This window comes from Boleophthalmus pectinirostris, unplaced genomic scaffold (genome assembly GCF_026225935.1).
Source record: "Boleophthalmus pectinirostris isolate CB_2022bp ecotype Guang Dong unplaced genomic scaffold, ASM2622593v1 HiC_scaffold_6, whole genome shotgun sequence".
NCBI lineage: Eukaryota > Metazoa > Chordata > Actinopteri > Gobiiformes > Gobiidae > Boleophthalmus > Boleophthalmus pectinirostris.
The window spans coordinates 8479139-8500941 of record NW_026571447.1 but is presented as its reverse complement, the minus strand read 5'-3'; the positions used below and the strand labels follow the sequence as shown (position 1 = coordinate 8500941).

Below are 21803 nucleotides of genomic sequence, written 5' to 3'. Positions count from 1 at the left end.
TTTAACAATCTAGGCTTATGTGTGGAATACTTTAATACTTTTATTTCAGCAGATTTTTTCATATGAAACGTTTGGCCTCTGTGTGTACTTTTACTTAAGCAGCAAAATTGAGTACGCCAACTTCTTCCACCACTGATCCAATTTAAAATCTGTTTTCGTGACAAGCCTACGCGTAATTTTACTTTTACATTAGTACATCAAAGCCTACTCTTTCCATCACTGATTGCAGACAACAGTCAGTTCAAAATGTAGGCCGTGTAAAGCCACAGCGTCTTTTCTGGTCGTCCCACTCACCCCTCTCCCTCCTGCGCTCCTCCAGTCGCTTCTCTTCCGCGTCTGAACCGCAGCCCGCGCCGTACGTGCGTCAGGGATCATCAAAAATCACTCACCTCCGGCACTCCACACCAACACGTGACTCTCGGGTTTCTATAAAATCGAAATCCCGCGACCGATCAACAACACTTCCACGATGCATTCGACTTGGAAAGGTGAGTGTTGAAAGGAGATGAATCAGGATCAAAACTGGGGGTCACTGGGAAAACGTTGCGTAAAAAGGACGCACTTTCACTTTTACTTTGAGTGTGCGTCTGGGGGGGGGGGGGGGGGATTTGGGTACAGGTGACCAGCGAGACCACAGGTGGGGTTAAAGTGGGATGAAAGCTAGAAAGGTGTGAGTTTATGACAAATAATAGGCTACTGTTACGGGAAAGTTAAGAAAATTGGCGATATATGCAAATATTTGTGATCAGTGTAAAAATATAACTGCCGATTGCTTTAAAATTCACAACTTGACGGTGTTTACGGTAAGTTTGGAGGGTAAGAAATAGGTCAGCAGGTTATAAAATGTTGTATCAGTACAATAAATAATTAACAGTAAGTAATAAGGCTATACTTAGACTCCTAGCTAAACCGTACAAAATAAGGTTGGCTAGTTTAATATAATAATCTTGTTTAAAATGAAATAACAGTTGTATGCCTAAAAACTGAAGTGATTCAAATCTTTTTTTAGATAAAAGTGAAACCATTTTGTACCATTTTTGTAACGTATTCTCCAACCTGCTGAACAACGAATCCGCAAACAATAAGGCTACTTTCAAACCCGGTGGAACGTGTTTTTACCAGTAATTATCTACACCACCCTGAAAAAATTATTGTATTATAAACTAGGTTAATAGTCGTGTTCAGATTAAAATAGCAATAGTTCGTACTGTACCCAAAACCGCAGTAAAATAGTCCATGTTAATGTTTTGAGTTTTATTTTGAATGTTTGACTGGCCGAGCAACATTTTTTTACGGAGCTCATGTTGCACTTGAATGCACTTCCTCTTTTGTGTGGAGACTGGAGTAGAGCATAGGACAAAACAGATGTTTATCACAATGTTGGCATCTGCAGCTATTAAAATTAAACTATAGACATTTTAACACAATGTAATCACCTTGAAGTGCATATAACAGACGAGATAATTCATTAAAATGTATTATTAAACCCATATTTCAAATTATACTGCATAACTTGAATAGTTTTTCCTAATTTTTGTTTTAGTTCCTGGTTGAACACAGGCAGCAGATGTGACATATGTAAATATAATTCTATAACTGTTACCTATAGCAACCCTAATGTTGACCCAAGCTTGTCTAATTAACACAATAGGTATGATCTGATCACTAAAAACACAATTATTTTGCTAAATAAATGTTCAGACGCTTAGAAAACTGATCTGAAAACTGATCTGAAACTTGATCCTTGCTTGCATTTTGCGCTGATAATAGGTAGATGGATTTCTCAGTGCTTCTTCCTGTATTTGTGTACTTTACTTCTCAACTTTCTGCTCAACTTTTGTTCCACGAACTGTCACTTAACTCATTTATAACTATGAAAAATGTATTTAACTCATGCTGTATCCCACCAAACCAAGAAAAAGTATAATTACAAAAACATGAATTTCATATGCAGTTGAAATTCATACAAAGAAAGGAAGGATCAGGGTTCTAGGATTACAGACATTGTACTTTTAAAGTATCTAAAGTATCATTATCGCAGTACAGGCTGACACTAATGTAACCAATTAAATATACCACCAAAAGTGGTTTTGTTTATTTCGTACATTTTCATTGTTGATTTGAGATATTTTTCCTTCAATCCAACTGAAATGTTTGGAAGCCTATTTCTGTCAGTAATTATGTTATGTATTAATTGTAATTATAAGTTTTAAACTTGTAATTATGACTTTTAAACTCATAATTAAGACTTCTTGTAAGGCTTTTATTTTTTTATTTACTGGCAGAAATGGGCTTCCATAGAAATTATTCTGCTAAAAATATTATATTTAAAAAAGCTATTGATATTGCAGTACTTAAAGTAGAATTAGACGCAAACTCTACCCAAAACAACATTTCAAAAAGAGCTACCCGGAGAACTAAAGACCAGAGTGAGAGAGGAGGAGGGGCGGGGTTTGGGCGTAAAAGGAACAGTGTGATTGGTCAAACAGGTATCCACACTTTAAACCCTGGCAGTCAGGTGTTTGGCTGTTATCGTGTTTGTAATCACAGCAGTTTCTCATGATCTCGTGATACCTGAAATTGCAAAGGCCACTGGAGTCAGGACACATTTTTACAAATCTTTGATCACAAAACTGCAAATAGTTACTTATTGCTTGCTCTAAAATTGCCAGAAAGGATTAGGACAAAGCTGATTTAGTGTTTAGTTACATTTTAACAACCATCTCTCAATCCTTTCAAATAATGTGCAGACCTCTTGTTGTATTTATTAACTTTTACATGACTAGATGTAAAAAGGAATCAACAATTTTCAACTCTTGGTTTACTAAATCTTGACTTGAAATTGCACTACTCTTTACAGGTCCAGGTAAGCTTTAAGCCACGTTATAATGCTGTTACCTCATTTAAAACAGGGAGTACACGTATGTTTGAGTAACCCTTTATTATTAGCCTGTTTACATTTCCAAAGCTCAAAATGCTCTGTCCCACCTTGTGATGTGATGTAGCGGTAGTTTTCAAGTTATCAGCTACCTTTAGTTCAATAGACATGGAAAATTCCAGGGCTGAAATCGTCCAAATGAGTCTAGTGAAGGTGTGTGGAGTTTCAAAACACAGTGGAGCGCTTCCTGTATTACTACATACCATCACAAGGTGGAACAGAGTGTTTTCCGTTTGAGAGAAGAACTCATCTTAAATATGCAGGGTTTATGTGTGAATGAAACTAACAACAACAACAACAAAACTCTAGGTATGTTTTCGAGCAGGAAAAAACATTACATTCCTTTTAGTGAATTTCTCATGAACACACATTCGCATTAAGTGTGACTGCACCAGCACCTGCACCTTTGTGTGAATGCACCTGCAGTAAACACCACAAACCACTTCCTACAGTATAAACCCATATTTATTCTGTGACCTTAATCTTGTTTTTATTTTTTAGTTCTGTATTCATCCGTTTTAGTCTTGTCTTATATCAATGTAAACATTTTGTACAGTTAAAATTCCATCTGTGGACTTTTTTGATAGTTAATACACGGGTTAATAATGAAAATTCAAACGTGATTTCGATAGTAAGGCATGTACGCGACACTCAATACCAATTCTGAAACCACAATAACTGCAAACAAAAACACTTTTTATTCAGACAACAGAATGCCATTTTGAACTTTAAATAATAGTACTTTTTATATTACGATGTGGTCTTATATCTGTGTAATCCCTCAGTGGTCCAAGTAGGTTCCATAGTGTTCTAGTTTATGTGCTCTTAAATTTCTGATACAGCTCAAGATCATTCTAAAGCCATTCAGGAAAGGTTCATTTCTGTCCTGTATATCGATAGTACCTCATTTTCGATTACACTTGCTAATTTTACATTTAAATAACATAGCTGACATATTTTTACTAGTGACTTCTAACCTTTCATTTCTTTGTCACCTTGTTGTGTGCAGGTTTGTTGGTCGGCGGCTGGCTGCTGGCTCTTTACTCCACTGTGGCTTTGGCTCAGCTGGACTCCAGCCTGGACAGTCACTGGGAGATGTGGAAGATGAAACATCAGAAAAATTACCAGAACAAGGTGTGTGGGGATGGATCGATCTTTTTATTGCACTGAAATGAACACTGAGTATGTGAGAGTGGTTCCTTGATGTAAAGCGCTTTGAGTTCCTTGAAAGTGGAAAAGCGCTGCATAAAAATGTGGCCAAGACCTTTTAAATAACAAATCAACATCATTCATTGTAAGCATAAGAGAATAATCAATTACTGGGGTGAGATGAGACACACCACGAGAATGAAACAAGGCGAAATTTTAAGATGAGAAATAATGTGTAACAAATAAGTAGTGCAATCCATTTCACAATTTTAGCTTCAGTATTTATTTCTTTTATTTAATACTTTAGCGGTCATTGTAGTACTGCTTTTTGGAACTACAGCTTATTTTTGCTCTAAAGTAAAGATAAATTCAGGGAGAATTTTTTTTTTTCTTGTGGCAGTTTTGTCTCGCGAGGTCTTGTGGCACGAGATCTTGTCCCATCCCTAATCAAGTAGCAGAAACATTATTAATTAGTTGCAGCCTTCGTGTCACAATCACAAAATAACATGTAGGTTTTTGTTTTGAGGTGGAGGAGGTACATCGCAGAACAGTGTGGGAGAAAAACCTCATGCAGATCAACATTCACAACCTGGAAGAGTCTATGGGCCTTCACACCTACACTATGGAGATGAACCACATGTCTGACCTGGTAACCTACGCATTCATCTTTTTCATTTCATACAAACTTAAAATAACAATATGTAGGATTTAGATTTGAAATTTCACAAACATGACCTACCTGTGCTATTAAATACATAAATATAGCTTAGTGCCAAAAAGCTGATTTAGTGTTGAGTTCACTTTAACAGCCATCTTGCAGTCTTTTCACATATTGTGCAGACCTATTGTGTATATACTGATTTTTACATGATAAGATGTAAAAAGGAATCAACATAAACATTTAAAACCTCTTGGTATGCAAAATCTTGAATCTTAACTGTGGCTTAATGAGTAGTCCACCCTGTCATAAGCATTCAAAGTGTTTCAGCAGTGCCTTCAGCTATCATGTTAATAAAATGTGTCCTTTACAATTGCTTTTTATTATACAGACTAAAGAAGAAGCAAAGCAGATGTATGCCACGCTACGAATTCCCAAAGATTTGAAGAGGACGACATCTGTACTCAAACCCCCTGCAGATCTACCACCTAGTCTGGACTGGAGGACAAAAGGCTATGTGACTGCTGTCAAAGATCAGGTAAAAAATGTGATTCTGTAACATTTCACATTAAGTGCCCCCTTTGGACATATTTAACTTTCAATTTTGTCAAGAGTTGACTCTTGGTAACAGTATGGTTGCTAGGTAAGAGTTATGAAATGACCTCTGTATATGGCTGGGGATTCTCCCATAAGAATCAGTGCAATTAGAGGTCACCAGAAGTCCTGTTTCTTTAACATTTCCACATTTTATACAATGGTATTGGTTTGTTTCGCCATATTAAATACATACAGCAGCTGTAGTGCTCCCTCAAGTGGTCACTAACATATACTACACTTAACAATCTGCCAGTCAATAAAAATTACTTTAAATACCTTATTACCAATATAAAACCTTCTTTTATTTTTCTAAGTCTAAACTAAGCCTTAACTAAGTCTTAACTGTTACATTTTCAGTTATTGGTTGCTAGCTTAGCCAAACTAACACATCTGAAGCAGAAAATTAGTGGGCCGGCATCGTTGTTTGTAGAATTAAAACAACAAAATAAAGAAAGGAAAGGATCTGGGTCACAGTGCGACTGATGTCGTCTTTATGAGACTTCTGTGATGGCTACTGCCTGTGTCCAACCAGAAAGTAAAATTATAAACATCACCAACAGTTAAAGAAAAATCCTCTGTATAATTATGTTAAGTATGTTTTAGTGAATAATGGAGACCAACCTGTCACATCTAATAAAACTGATCCCTGTGTACTTTGATCCTGCTGTACAGGGATCATGTGGGTCGTGCTGGGCCTTCAGTGTGGCTGCGGCCATGGAGGGTCATTTGTATAGGAGCACAGGGAAACTAATGGACCTCAGCCCCCAGCAGATGGTGGACTGTGCAACAACATATGGAAACTTTGGGTGTGGAGGGGGCTACATGGAGAAAGCCTTTCAGTACGTCGTTGACCATGGCCTGGAGTCTGAATCTTCATACCCCTATGAAGGAAGGGTAAATATACATGCATTTTAATGTTCCGATACATTACTGGACTTTCACAAAAGAACATTTAATTCTATCAACTGGACAAATGTTTTTCAGAGTGAATAGCCTAGTTTTTGCCACTCATCCATGTTTTAAATACGGTTTAAAACTTGGTTTTGAACCATATTTAACACTTTAGTTAAATATGCACTGTGTACCGTCTGTCACCTGCTTGTCTCCATGGAGATGTGTCTAGAATGTTGCACAGTATGGCCATAAACTTAAGAAACTTCATGGAGATTTTGCAAGCCAAATAACAGGTTAGATTTGTGGAGAGATGACCCCACTTGCAGTAAGAATGAATATTTTTAAGAAATTTTTTATCAAGAAATAACACCTGTAGTTGAATAAATGCAAAACAGATTTGTTTAATGCCATACAATGGAAATTTAAACCAACGCATCATCATCTCCACTGTGACAAGTTGTGGACCCTCTCCAGAAAAGTTACACAGTGCACCTTTACATGTACAATGTACAGAAACATTAAGCTCATAAACACACAAATGTTCCACATCAGATTATAGCTAAATGACCAGTTTCCATCTGCGGTCCCTGATTTACAGAACAATGCAATTACATTTAGTCAACAATAAGAGCAATCACACTGTCCATTCTCTTGGACATTTGTGAATTTACCTTTTGGATTTCACATAGCAAAATACAATGTTATCAGTAGGAAGAACTGAATTTTTCTTTTGGAAAGCTGGCTGAACATTTTGTCGATCCAACAGATAACACATTTCTGTGAATTCTGGAAAAAATACAGATTAAGGGTTTTAATATGAACAGGAATAACTGTCTTTTCCCCCAGCTGAGAGTATGCAACATTCTCATAATTCTAGAATCTAGAATCTGAAAACCACCAACTGCATCTTGTTATTATTGTCAGAAGGTTTGGCTATTCCACAACCACTTTTCACCACCAAGCTCCACACAGAATGTTGCGTAGTTTGTTTGGCTTTTTAGTTCAGCTGGGAGATTCTTCCATGTTCCACCTTTATTGCATTATAAGAATGTGGTTTGTGCAAATGAAGTTTTGGTATGGTACACTGCCCCCTGGTGGAGGCACGTGTCACTCTGGTTGTCACTACAGATGTGGACTGAACAAAGTACTTAAGAGGTGCATTGTTCAGGATTCTACATGCCAATCAATGTTAATAATATATTTATAATCAGTCTAGTTGGTTGGGTTATGGCGTCAGAAAGTGTCTTGTTTACAGTTCTTATAGTTCTTCATGTTTAATAGGAATAAAAACATATCTTTTCTGACTTCTTTTTAGGATGATACTTGTAGATACAATGCTGCATCAAGAGTAGCTAACTGCTCTGGATACAGCTTTGTGGAACGAGGGAACGAGTATGCTTTACAGGTGGCACTTGCTAGGATTGGTCCCATCTCTGTTGGAATTGATGCTGACCTGATTTTTTATTATCATTCTGGTAAGTTTTGTATGTATAACTGTAAGTTCTTTTTTTATTTAGTTTTTTTGAACACATAACTTCATGGTGTTTGTTTTTAGGAATATTCTCAGATCCAACCTGCATTGAGGGTAGGGTAGACCATGCAGTTCTGCTCGTAGGATATGGTACAGATAATGGTGTGGACTACTGGCTGGTGAAAAACAGGTGAGATGTTGTTGCACAAAACTGACTTTTGTGAGCTTTGAGTCATGTTAGAATGTTGTTACCTCATCAAAAACATACCGGGAGTTGTGTTTTTCTTTCATTCAAACATGTTTGAGTAACTCTTTATTATTGTTAGTCTTTTTACATCTCCAAAACTCAAAATGCTCTCTTTCACTTTATGATGTCATGAAGCTGTAATTTTGAAGTTAACAGCTGTTGTAGCAGCCAAAACTTGCCCTGTGCAAGGTCCGCTAGGCTACATTATGTGTGGCATCTCAAATGTCTTCCATAAAAGAGAATCCAGAAAATACTGTGTTCCTTAGTATCTATTGGGATAGCTTTTAGCCCTCTAAATAATACACAGATCTCAGCATGCCACAGACGACAGTCAAAACACTGTTTACCTCCACACTTCAAAAGTGTGCGCCTTTCTCCCTCTTATATAGGGCAGGAAATTACATAACACATACATGCAGCGTCACCTTTTGTTTAGTAGAAGTTGGCAATTCGAGGGCTGAAATCTTCAACTGATTCTAGTGAAGGTGTGTGGAGATTAAAAACACAGTGGGTCACCTTCCATATTTCCAAATTACAAGGTGGATCAGAGTGTTTTCTGTTTGAGAGAAGAACACAGCCTGAATGTGCAGGGTGTGTGTGTTAAACATGTGTGAACTCCAGGTATGTGTGTGATGAGGAAACAACATTATAACCTCAGATCAGATCAGAAAATGGCTTAATGTGGGCCCTTTAAAATGAACTCCATCAGTTTAAGGCATATTATGATTCTAGTTACATTAACTTTTGAACTCAGATTTAGTCATCCATATAAAGACCAAATGACTCTGACATTGTGTTCTCTTGTTTTATTTTACTTTTTTTTTTTGTAGCTGGGGAACTGGATGGGGAGAAAATGGCTACATTCGGATCGCACGTAACAAGGGTGATATGTGCGGCATTGCAACCTATGCTACATACTGCAACATATAGGACTTCCCATGTCCTCATGTACAGATGTTTTTTTCACATAATAAAAATAACTAAACATTTACACTCTTTTGAATGTACAGGATCTGAAATATGTGCTTTTATTAATACTTCCTGAACAATAAAAATATGTTTTAATCCATGTATTGAGGTGTATGTTAAAATCATTTTCACCACCATCACCACCATCTCAGGCAACAAATTCAAATATATGATTCTTTCTTTATATTGTGTCAACTTAAAAGAACAATTCGCAATTTAAGTAAAAAAGGACATTTACACCAGATGGTTCAGAACACACAAATCTTCATCTGCATCGTCATCTTTTATTTGCTGACGTTTGGTGTGTGGCCAGTCTTAATCAGGACTCTAGTGTAAAGGTGCACTGTGTAACTTTTCCTGTTTTCCAGATCTCTCACCTGCATGTTTGTATGGATATGTCACTGCTCAGCTTATAATGTTCCACAATGTGACATTAAACTGAAATACCTTACACTTATTCTATTACAGGCTCAATTATAGCTCAAAAATAAAAACAGGGAGGCTGCCACTCCACAGATCTGACCTGCAACTTGGTCTGGTTTGGTCTCCATAAAGATAGAAATGTTAAATGCCATACTGTGAAATATTCCAGACAAAGCAATAACATCTCCATGAAGAAAAGTATTTGGTGGACCCTTCACCAGAAAAGTTACACAATGCACCTTTCATTCAAAAAAATGAGTGACAGTACAACTCTAAGTAGTAGTCTATTTTTCTCTCATATTTTTGTGCATTCCTTAATATTTTGTCCTTCCAATTATATTAGATTCTAGTTGTAAATCACATATGTTCAGCTGGTCTTGTTATTCTAGTTTGCCCTAATTTTGGTTAAGCAATAACTTATACTCACTGGGCTTACTGCCTACTACTTCTTGCACTGTTGTACTAAAATTATTTTGAAGAAATTTTAGGACTACTATTACTTGAGTAACCTACATTTTTACTACTCTGTTTAGTTAGCTAAAGAAAAGGAAACGTGTTCTGTGCACATAAGACCATTTAAAAATATTAATAGGTTCTCATTTCAGTCTGAAGTTGTTTATTTGAAGCAAAGAGCATGTGTATTATTTTCCTGGATCTGCGCAGTTTGTATGTGTATGTGACCTGTATGTAACGTGTGCTTTTATTATGCCTTAAAAAGATGCACACGCAGCTAAAGCTCTTCACGGCGTGGCTCGCACGCGCCACTTCCCTTGAGCATCCGAAGCGTCGCCGTGCGTCAGGTGAGCGCTCAAAAGCACTCACTCTGCACGTCAGTCACTCCACGAGCTCACGAGCAAATCTGACCAACTCCAACCTCCTCCAGATATGACATTATCAGGTAAGCACGAGCTAGTTTATTTGAAATTTACGTGTATTTTAGTCTAAATGTCATACGGGCCACACGTAGGTTATAAAAGAGTGTGCATCGTTTAAACAAGTAGGTTATTGCATTAGCTCTTGATGTGTTGTGTCTGTGACTGTGAATAAAAGACTCTTTGTTTAACGAGTAAAATCAACCATAAAAAACAACAAATAAGACAAACCTAAAGGTACAACAGTAGCCTATCACTGTCTGTGCAGTATCCATTTGAACCTGAGCCAGGACATAAACAGACGCGTTTTAGCATGTGTAATCATAATCATGTTAAAAATCTTCATTGGAATGATGTTTTTTCAGTGAAAATATGACATCTGTTATTGCTCTGTATGAGTGTTAAATCCGTGTATCATTCGTTCATTCGTTTTTCAATATAAAACTAAAAATAAGAAAACGAAAAAACAACAGTTTTCTTCGTTATTTGTCTCCAAAACCAAAATGAAAAAACGGATAACGATTCGTTTTTTTCAGTTTTCGATTTTGTGTTTAAATGAAGAATGGAAAAAACGGATAACGGCCGTTTCCCGTTTACGTGACTTCCGTGACTGCGATACCGAACTTTTGCACCGGGTACGGACTGAACCAGGACTGATCCGAGACCGGGACCAGAGCGGGACTGAGACCGGGACCAGGGCAGGACCAGGGTGGGACCAGGGCGGACTCCGAGCTTTGACTCTGAGCTCCACGGGGTCCGAGCCTCAGCTTCGAGCTCCGGCCCTGCCGTGGGCTCTGAGCCTCCGGTCTGGTCCCGGTCTGGTCCTAGTCTTGTCTCGGTCTTGGTCTCAGGCCCGCTCTGGTCCCTGTCTGGTCCCAGTCTCAGTAGCGCTCTGGTCCCGGACCTGGTCCATTTGAACCAAAAGCTCTTAGTTCGATTCATTTTCATTGGTGTGAATGCGTCAGTCGGAGGCTTTGCACCACCTCGGAACCAGCCGCGGTTCTTGAGCGCGGAGAACCAGAGCAGCTCTGTCCCGGTCTCAGTCCTGCTCTGGTCTCGGTCTGGTCTTGGACCTGGATCCGTCCTGATTCAGTCCGTATGCGGTGAGACTGGGACCAGACCGGGACCAGAGCGGGCCTGAGACCGAGACAAGACCAAGACCAGACCGGGACCAGACCGGAGGCTCAGAGCCCACGGCAGGGCCGGAGCTCGAAGCTGAGGCTCGGACCCCGTGGAGGCTCGGAGTCAAAGCTCGGAGTCCGCCCTGGTCCCGGTCTCAGTCCCGGTCTGGTCCCGGTCTCAGTCCCGCTCTGGTCTCGGACCTGGATCAGTCCTGGTTCAGTCCGTACCCGGTGCAAAAGTTCGGTATCGCAGTCACGGAAGTCACGTAAACGGGAAACGACCGTTATCCGTTTTTTCTATTCTTCATTTAAACACAAAATCGAAAACTGAAAAAACGAATCGTTATCCGTTTTTTCATTTTGGTTTTGGAGACAAATAACGAAGAAAACTGTTGTTTTTTCGTTTTCTTATTTTTGGTTTTATATTGAAAAACGAATGAACGAATGATACACGGATTGTGTTAGAACCTCGTCTTTCAGCACAGTGGACTGGTTTGGGGTCTTACTTTTAGTGGGTCAAGACACGTTTCCCACAAGACTCAAGATTAATGAGGACGATACAGTATTAGAACATTTTGTGTCATTGCAAAATTGCAGCTTTTCAAAATGTATTGGCAAGTGCATGCAGCAGTTCTTAAATGCCCACATAGAAACAACAGTAGGCTCTACAACAACTGACTGACTTCAACCAGAACTTCATCAAGTCTAAATTAGGGCTAAACAAATGAGACAAAACCATATTGATTAGCCCAAAGGAAGACAAAAACATGAAAAGATTTGTCTGTAAAAAACAAAACAAAATTACAGAGGGCTGCACTTACAACTGACACACACAGGCCACAATTTGACAAACACCGCTCTAGAGATGAGACTACATTTATTTTGATTGCCTACTTTGTTCAGATGATTTTACTCTAACACTCTCTAACACTCTACACTGTATCTGGGGTGTTACTGAGAATTATGTTTATTTAAAGGTTAAAAGCAGAAGCAGGTGGTAAGCATGTTTCACTTCTCTCTGTAGTTTTGACAAATGGAAAATTACAGAATAATATACACTACTTTCACTTACTCCGGATGCTGTCATGACTGAGCTCACAACAAGCTTTACTCTGAAATGAAGTGGAACTCTGCAGAGGAAAATGAAACATAAACTGCTGAATCAAGGTTTTTGTTAAGGATAAAAAAAAAAAAAAAAAAAAAATGACTTTAACTGACTTCCAGAGCCAGTGGTTCAGACCAATCACAGGGCAGCAGCAGCAGTAGGACTATGTAAAGGTGAAGCTCATCAAACCAGCAACAAAAATGAGAACAACATGGCTGGATGAACTTCAACTTATTTTAATGGAAGTACAGAAGAAAAACTCTAAACTGCACCATCAGCCTCTCTGACCACCAACCACTGTCTCATACGCCACACTTTTACATCATCAAGGTGGGGGAAGTGTCTTGGCCTCGGACACAATGGCGGTAAGAATTGGGTTCGAACCACCAACCTTGAACCATGGGCAAGCACTCAGTCAATCCACTGCTCAACTTAAAATAAGAAGTGGACAGTTGTGGGTACATTTTGTTTGTACTGTTGGAAAACTTTTTATTTTTCTGTAGCCTACTACTACAATAAGATTTGAGCTGTAGAGGGTTAAATAAACAAATGAAAACTATGACCCCCTCATATAAACTAACTGTTAAAGTGTTCTATTCTGCTTTTTCTTTTTCTTTTTTCTGCTTTGGTGTTATTGTGTCATAAGTTAGTTTTAGTAGTTATTGTGTATATTTTCTTCAGTAATATATCACACTTCAGAATGTGTTACAGTGACAGGCCTACTGTGAACTCTTGTGTGCAGGTGTGGTGGTGGGAGGCTGGCTGCTGGCTCTGCTCTGTGCCACAGTCTGGGCTGAGTTGGACTCCACACTAGACAAGCACTGGGACCTGTGGAAGAAGACGTTCCAAAAGAAATACCAGAATGAGGTGTGTGTTAAAAGGAGCAGGGATGTGCTAGACTGATTATAGTCGGCCCAGAAAGTCTCATAATATTTGAACTTATTTACGCAAAGTTATTCTGTAGTTACTTGAGAGCAGGAGCAGAGCAAGACATTTTTGGTTGGAGGAGCTTTGGGGGTGCAAAGTTCTTCAGTGCGGGTGCTCACATAACATGATAATTTAGAGCCTTTTACAGTTGCGAGCCCCAATCCAACCCCACACCATGTTTATTTTGCTGATTTAAGTTTAAATGTAGGCCTAGTTAGCCCCTGTAACAACAATCAACAGTTAATGGAGGAAAACAAAAACAAAGAATTAATACATAGAAAACTGATTATCCTACAAGTACATTCAAGTAAGCCCCAATACTTAAGTTTATAGACGAAAACAGACGAAAATAAAAGGATGTTATTTTTTTTTAATTGCACTTATACACATGATTGTGTTCTTACTGTGAGCGGGCTTGCATTTCCACAAACCTGACACATATTTCCCCTGGAGGAAAGCCACCTCCTGCTTGTTTCCATGGAAATAATGTTCCTTGGCTATAATATTCCAGTATGGCATAAAACGTATCTGTCTCTATGGAGAATACTTGCTGACCGTCTCTTTTACATATTTATTATTGAAAGAGTTGTTTTTGTTCATGTATATTTACAAGTATTTTTATAATGTTTTCAGTTTCTTTTTTATCAGGTGCTTTACACCCAGAAATAATAGCTGACAAACACAAAATAATTGCAGTAGTAACAGTTTCAGTACTTGTTTAGTGGTGACTTTTATGGTTAGGTCAGCAGACTTGAGGTGGACATCAATATGTAATCGATAACATTTTAATAACGCCACTTTTTTATGCAAACTACAGTTTAAATGAGTATATTTATTTGTACTCACATTAATTGTATGTATGCTGAGCCATTCTGGAGTCAAATTAGAGAAGCCTAGACCATAGTTTTGATATCATTTGAAACTATTTAATTATACTTTTGACATGCGATGATTTTAGATTTTATTGATTGCCCTGACGCCACTGCTTGTTTACAAACTTAACTTAGTTTAGCGTATATAACTGACAGTACCTTTACTTTAGTGTGTAATACCAGTGTTTAGCAAATAAATCAGCTATTCAAAACTGTAATTAATCCTTTTTCAAAATTCTCACTTGTGTTTAGGTGGAGGAGATGGGCCGCAGAGCATTGTGGGAGAAAAACCTGATGCAAATCAACATTCACAACCTGGAGGCATCTATGGGCCTTCACACATACACTATGGAGATGAACCACATGTCTGACCTGGTAACCCACTGCTGCTCATTATGTTTTACAGAAACACTTAAAGTATGTGATTTTTAGCTGCATTGTGTAACTTCTTTGGTTGAGGGTCCATCAGCTGTTTGCTTCGATGGGTATGTCATTGCTCTACGTGGAATGTTCCACAGTATGACATTAAAACATCTAAACATCTAAAATATTGTGGAGAGCCTGGCCAAAATGCATAACTTAGTTCTGCTTAATATTAATTGCATTTCTTTATATAAAAAAAACAGTAAATAGCATTGTTTTGACACACTGGTAAGACTACTAAGAGTTTATGTTATGACTAACCAATGAAAAAATGAGGCCGCCTTAAAAAAAAACTCTAAACCTCTAAAAGCAAGGCAACTTTAGTCTATGCATGAGGTAAAATGATAAAATATGTGTATTTTGTAATTCCAAATTGGTGGCGAATGTGGTCTGGGAGCTGTACAATGCCCAGATCTGGCCTACAGAATGTTGTTATGTCATCTGAAACCCAACCTGTAGTAGTATGTTTTTTTTGTAGATGAATGGGCCTTTTTATGAAGTCATAATAAAGTATATATGGTCATTTCTAAAGGAAATATACAGAAGAGACAACAGCAGTCTCAGTGAAATACAGTGTGTGTGAACTATTGGCGATTTTAAGAATAGGTTCAATGTCATGTAACCAGATGCGGGGCAAAAGACATTTTGCCATAAAATATACAAAAAGTAAATGCACAAATGTTGACCCCGATCATATTGTGACCACATCCTAGAACTTGCTGCATTGCAACAAAAATCAGCATTTTAACAATATTATAGATATTATTGATATATTAAATGTAATCTGTCATGTCGTCTGAACTCCAGTGTTAAGTAATAGTCACAGACCATGATCATTACTGTAATGAAACTATTGCTTTAATTATTCAATAAAGTGGACTGACTATAGTAGCCTATTCTTCCTGCTATAGCCTACTGTGTTGGACCAAGGACCAAGGTGAACTCAATTAACCTTCAGATTCACTGGAATGCATGTGACTAATATATAGATTTAAACAAGTAAAAGTATAGGCCTACGCAAACAAAAATTGAAAAAGAACACCGGTCATAGTCGACCAAAGAACCACATGTGACGCGGGAGCTCTACAATGCCCAGGTTTGATCTGGATGAGGTGATTCAGGCTTGGATTTGACACTCTCTACTGAACTGAAGGTAAAAAAGTAGGCTAGCTATTAACTTGAAATCACAAGCTGGATCAGAGCATGTTGAGCTTCGGAGATGTGGACATACTAATAATAAAGGGTTACTCGTGTGTGAATGAAACAAAACACAACTCCGGGTATGTTTTTAAGGAGGTAACAACATTCTAACATGGCTTAAAGCTCACAAGAGTCAATTTTGTGTAATGTAGGACTTTTTAAAATTACACTGTGCCTTTGATTATGATTCGTGGTAGCTCAACATTTGTTCAGTTCCTTCTCAGAGGTTTCCACTTCACTGCCTCCATCTTATCTGAACAATAGACATGTCCTTTTTTCTCATCCAAGATACAACAAATAACAATAATGAAAAATACGTTTCCCTAATATGGTTCTCTCACGCTGCAGCCAGTAGAGGGCACTATTGACAAACAAAGGAACCTTCCCAAAAATCTTCTAGCTAAACAGTAAATAGTAAAAAAATGTATTTCACACTCAGATGGTCAATGTTCAAAACTTTTATTTTTAGATAACTATCCCATCTACAAATAAATTAATGTCATGAAATGGTATTAATTCAGTATTTTTTGTCTCTCATCTCAGGAAGCCAAACCCATTTATTCACATACAGATCCAGGGTTAATTTCTTTCTTTCTTTTTTTTTTCTTCTTTTTTTTTTCTTTTTTTTATGATTATGGCTAATAAGGATGTATGGAGTTAAAACCACGGTGAAGACCTTTAACAAGAGGGGCACTGCAGACTACAGACATATTTATCACTGATACAGACTTTGGGATCACACACATCTGAGCTGAACCTTTCTCTCCTTACATAACATGTTTCTGAGTCCATGTGTTGATATTAATTGTTCTAGGGTGAGATGAAGTGTCCTTTTACAGTTATCTAGAAAGCTAGATAAGATCTGCACAGTCATAGCCTTCTATTAAATCATCCAGATATTGTCTCAAAATACAAAAAGAATATAAGGCAGATTTTAATCATTGCCATTTAACATTTAACACAATAAATAGTCACTTGGCTGTAGATGTATGTAAAATCCCTGTCGTCCAGGTAGATTCCAGGGCAAAGCAGAAATTCTATTTGTCAACCAGACAAAAATTGGCTTTAGAAAAAGCAGAGCATTGACATTGATTATAAATAAATTAATCAAAATCTTGTTATTTTAAATGCTAAATCCTTTTTCACCCCATAGACCAAGGAGGAAGTGGTAAGAATATATGCCCCTCTGAAGCTTCACAAGGACTTCGAGATGACACCGACTTCTCTTCAAGCAACAAGCGAGGATGTGCCAGACAGTGTGGACTGGAGAAAAGATGGCTTAGTGACCAGTGTCAAAGATCAGGTAGAAAACACTTTGCTATTTGTCTCTATAAATGCATAAACTAATTGCACATGATATTGATTTGATTTTGCAGGGCATGTGTGGGTCGTGCTGGGCCTTCAGTGTTGTGGGAGCTCTGGAGGGTCTGTTAGCCAAGACTACAGGAAAGCAGGTGGACCTCAGCCCTCAGAACCTTGTGGACTGCTCAAAGACATATGGAACATGCGGATGCAATGGTGGATGGCCTCACTATGCTCTCCAATACGTCATTGGAAATCAAGGCATTGATTCTGAAGCTTCCTACCGCTATAAGGGAAAGGTAAAGACTCATACTTTACAGCAAGAAGGTTCTGAGTTCGATCCCCGGGTCTTCCGAGCCTTTCTGTGTATAGTTTACATGTTCTCCCTGTGTTTGTATGGGTTTAATCTAGTTTCCCTGAGCAGCCCCAAACAAGCTCCATAGGCAAAATCCTCCAGCTAAGATAGTCCTGACCAAGCCTAGCAACAATAACATGGAGATGGGTCCCTGGCATGGCACTGCTGTGCCCACCACTCCTGAGGAGATGCCCCAGTGGTACTGGATGGGTCAAATGCAGAGGACAAATTTCCCTATGGGAACAAAAAAGGCTAAACTTAACTTATGATAATTTCAGTTGTGGCCAGAATTCAGTTCTGAGAGGCAGATCTGCCTCTTCACAGTCAGACAAATACCAGTTACAATGCAAATGTTTCATCACCCTGACACGTAAAAATACTCAATTTGTCCTTTTTTCTCACACTGACAGTTGGGAGGGTGTGGCCCCAACTCCTTTCTAGCTTTCAAAATCCTCATCTTGATTCTGAAATAAATACAAGAATACAAGAAGAAGTCTGAATGGTTTATGTTGTAGCCATTTCATGTTCATTTTGAAGAGGAACAGGAACCTGTTTCCTAATCTTGAAATGAGAAAAACAAGTTTAAATTAATTTGACACTGTGAATCATAATGAAGCTGATTTCGTGTTTGTCCATGTTTTGAAGGTTTCCGTTTTCTAATGTGGTGGGTGTCCTGTCTCTTCTTTAGGATGGCACCTGTCGCTATCGTCCTGCCTACAGTGCAGCTAACTGTTCAGGATACTACTTTGTTGAGCGGAATGAGGTCTCTCTGAAGCAGGCGGTCGCTACCATCGGACCAATTGCAATAGTGATTGATGCCAGTGACATTTCTTTTTACCGATCTGGTAAGTAAGGACTGGTTTTGTTGTTGGTAAATCTGTATTCTCTATTCTGGCAACTGGACAAAAACAATACTTTTGTCCAGTTGACAGAATTGAGTTTTGTTAAATGTTTTTCTCCATGGAGATGTTATTGCTTTGTTTGGAATGTTTCACAGTATGGCATTCAACCTTTCTATCTCTATGGAGACCAAACCAGGCCAAGTTAGAGGTCACATCTGTGGAGAGGCTACTCAGAGTCAGAATGACTTTTTCTATGTATTTTTGAGCAATAAAACTATTAGTTTATTGGGTATTGGGTACAGTGTTGGTGAAGCACTGCTTCCCCCTCCTGAGGCACCGGACGGTTTGCCAGAATCTGTTTGAGGCCGTCCAATAACCCTCTTCTGTGGCCTCCTCAAACTCCTCCCAGCTCAGAGTTTTTGCCTCTGTGACCGCACGGGCTGCAGCACACTTGGAACAAAGTGTGCCGGAACAAAGAATGTTTGGTGAATTTTATCAAGGGGAAAGACATTATTGTCCTTCTTCCTACAGGATTTGGGAAAAGCTTAATATACCAGTTACCCCCATTAGCAGCGCATTACATACGTCACAACCAAATAGCAGCAAGGGTTAAATAATAAAAAGTTGGGGCTCTGGTACCTCCAATCCGGACAACGTCACTGGCCTATGAATGCATCATATAGGGCTTCTGGATCGCTCTTGGTCTGCCCTGAGTGACCCTACCAGGGGCATGAAGCCCCAACAACATAGCTCACAGGATCATGCGGGCACTCAAACCCCTCCACCACGTCAAGGTGGAGGTTCAGGGAGCCATACCATAATCATAACCCATTTCCTAAATAACAAAATAACCCTGTTCATAAACTTCATCACTTCGAGTAACCAATCAGCAGACCTTCCCTCCCCACCTGACATTCCAGCATTTACCATGTCACAACTGCTGCTTGTGTCCAACTAGGAAATACAATTATAAACTAGAAAAAAAAAATTAATAAAATCTTAAATAAATTGTAATTATGTCCAGTAGGTTTTATTGAAATTAACAGTCTAACCTGTCATATGAACTTTCATTTCTTTCATTTGAGGCGTGTACTACAATCCGTCCTGTGGAAGGCTTACAAACCACGCAGTGCTGCTCGTAGGCTATGGCACGGATGACAAAACAGGACTGGACTATTGGCTGATCAAAAACAGGTGAGGTCAAAACTGAAATGTCCATTATTTATGTATTAATACTTTGCAGCTGATGTTATCAACATTTCCTGGGGGTGTGAAGCTAACCGTCTGTTTGAGGCTTTGTTAAACTTTAATCTGAGCTTCATTTCCACATAATCTAATCAGAAAAAACTGATTAAATTGGAACTACAACAGGTGATCTAATTTTTACTGTTGAACAAGTCCCTCTCAGATATTGTTACAGTTGCACGATATCTAGCATTTGACAACAACCTTTTTTTGAAAATCAAACTCCTAAACAGGACCATGAGCATTCACATTAATCACAGGCTCTTCTTCAGTTTTCAGACAATCGAAAATCAAATCAAATTTAAGGATGTATTAATTATAAAATGACAGTGTATTTCTAACTTTCCTTCTTTCACTTTTCCAGCTGGGGAAAACGATGGGGGGAACGAGGCTACATCAGAATGGCACGTAACAAGAACCAGATGTGTGGCATCTCAATGTATGCCATCTATCCTGTGTAACATCACGGCAGGGATGGGACAAGATCCTGTGCCACAAGATCTTGTGAGAGTTATACAATTTGAGAAGCTGTAGATCCAAAAAGCAGTAGTATAATGACTGCTGAAGAATTACATAAAATAAATAAAAATAGTGAAGCCAAAATAGTGAAATGGATTGCACTACTTTCACTACTTGCCTTATTTATTATAAGTTATGTCAAAATCTTGTCTTGTCTCGTTCTTGTGGACCCAATCTCATGGTGTTTCGTCTCATATAAATTTTGTCTACATCACTGTGAACAAAATATATTTTTAGGTTTTTCAAGTTTAAAAAAATCTGTTTTAAAGTTTTAAAGAGCTATCTTAAGTTTTTTTTTTACATTGTAATTGCTCACTGCATTAAACAGTCTGTGGCATTTGATTGGTCCTCCAATTCATCTTTTTTGATATGTGTTCCTCAAAAAGTTAGACACTATTTCATGGATTTATATCATTGATTGATTTACTGTCATTTGTTTTAGGATTAGAACTTTTGTTAAGCTTTTGTTATTTTGTCATATCAAAAGCAAATTCTTTGATTGTTTTAATAAAGGCATTTAATTTACTGGGGTCTTTGTTTGGCTACATAAAAAGTCTTGCTTGGTTCCCTCATTCCATCAGAGTGCTTCTGTCAGAGACTTGTGGAGTACTTGAACAGTGTCCAACATTGCTAGATCCTCTATCCCCAAAGACTGAGAGTATGAAACTGCAGGCCAGAGGCACCGCACACTCACACCAGCCTCAGGCTGCAGCCTCACTCCACTCGTTGGTGGTGGTGACTGCACCAGTATTGAGTAAGTAGATGAATATAGTACAAGGGTCTACACATCTTAATATATGAGCGCAGTTTTATCAGTAACTGTTTTGCTTGTGCCTATGTTATCGTGTTAATACAAAATCAGGGTCTATTGCAGGAATGTTGACACAACTTGACAGGTTGTTGTGTTTTGCACAGAAAAGAACTTTGAAAACCAAACACATTTCTGTTGTTTAAGTGAAATAAAGTTAGACATGCTTTCAGTGATACAGAACAGTGCAAGTCTCACTTATTGTAAAAGCGAGTGACACAAGACTGTCTCTGTAGCCTGTCTTTTAACTTTCATCACTCCTCACATTTTGTACATAATCGCCATTACAGTTCTTCCAATTACATTAACATCAAATTCCAAATCAGATTTTGCGCTCACAGTTACCTATTGCTTCTTTTTATCCAACATTTGCAGCAATTTAATAAGACAGATTTTCATCTGGTTATTGTTGTCAAATTTATTACAATGCTTCATTGTCACATAAACTTTAGATGAACCTGTGACTAACAATCCCTAATCACTATTTCAATCCTTCAGGCAATTACTGTGAATTGTACTCTACCTTTATTTACTTAGGTGTGTTATATATACATATGTTTACAGCTGATTTATTTTGACCTCAAAAGCTGCTTAAAAAATGTATCTGTGTTGGGGCAAGGCATTTTACTCAAATACATATGAATGAATGAAAAAATCTGGTACAAGGCCAATATAAGCCAGTATAATCACGGTTAAAATCTGTGGCTACAATAGTAGTTTACCACCACCATATTAATAATGCACAAATAATGCACAGAACTGTATTGTATCTTACATCAAGTCCTATATAAGATTTTATATATATATATATATATATATATATATATATATATATATATATATATATATATATATATATATATATA

The 21803-nt window shown here is 38.1% G+C and overlaps 2 protein-coding genes across 2 annotated transcripts; both read left to right on the top strand.

Annotated features, from left to right (window-relative positions):
• The first annotated feature begins 333 nt into the window (after nt 1-333).
• On the top strand, nt 334-9027 carry LOC110162666 (cathepsin K-like). Its single transcript, XM_020927566.2, has 8 exons — nt 334-488; nt 3948-4072; nt 4614-4736; nt 5137-5283; nt 6015-6236; nt 7552-7711; nt 7792-7897; nt 8785-9027. The coding sequence occupies exons 1-8, from the start codon at nt 470-472 to the stop codon at nt 8882-8884; spliced, it is 1002 nt and encodes a 333-aa protein (XP_020783225.2). The 5' UTR covers nt 334-469; the 3' UTR covers nt 8885-9027.
• Nucleotides 9028-10074: 1047 nt separating this feature from the next.
• Nucleotides 10075-20654, top strand: LOC110162667 (procathepsin L-like). Its single transcript, XM_020927567.2, has 8 exons — nt 10075-10244; nt 13187-13311; nt 14496-14618; nt 17020-17169; nt 17243-17467; nt 18212-18368; nt 19451-19559; nt 19975-20654. The coding sequence occupies exons 1-8, from the start codon at nt 10232-10234 to the stop codon at nt 20069-20071; spliced, it is 999 nt and encodes a 332-aa protein (XP_020783226.1). The 5' UTR covers nt 10075-10231; the 3' UTR covers nt 20072-20654.
• The last annotated feature ends 1149 nt before the right edge of the window (nt 20655-21803 follow it).

Bases quoted from the DNA above. Each gene is read 5' to 3' on its own strand.
- LOC110162666 (XM_020927566.2), top strand. The intron at 4,737-5,136 runs GTAACCTACGCA...TTTATTATACAG, and splicing joins TGAACCACATGTCTGACCTG to ACTAAAGAAGAAGCAAAGCA. The intron at 6,237-7,551 runs GTAAATATACAT...ACTTCTTTTTAG, and splicing joins CATACCCCTATGAAGGAAGG to GATGATACTTGTAGATACAA.
- LOC110162667 (XM_020927567.2), top strand. The intron at 18,369-19,450 runs GTAAGTAAGGAC...CTTTCATTTGAG, and splicing joins CATTTCTTTTTACCGATCTG to GCGTGTACTACAATCCGTCC. The intron at 19,560-19,974 runs GTGAGGTCAAAA...TCACTTTTCCAG, and splicing joins TATTGGCTGATCAAAAACAG to CTGGGGAAAACGATGGGGGG.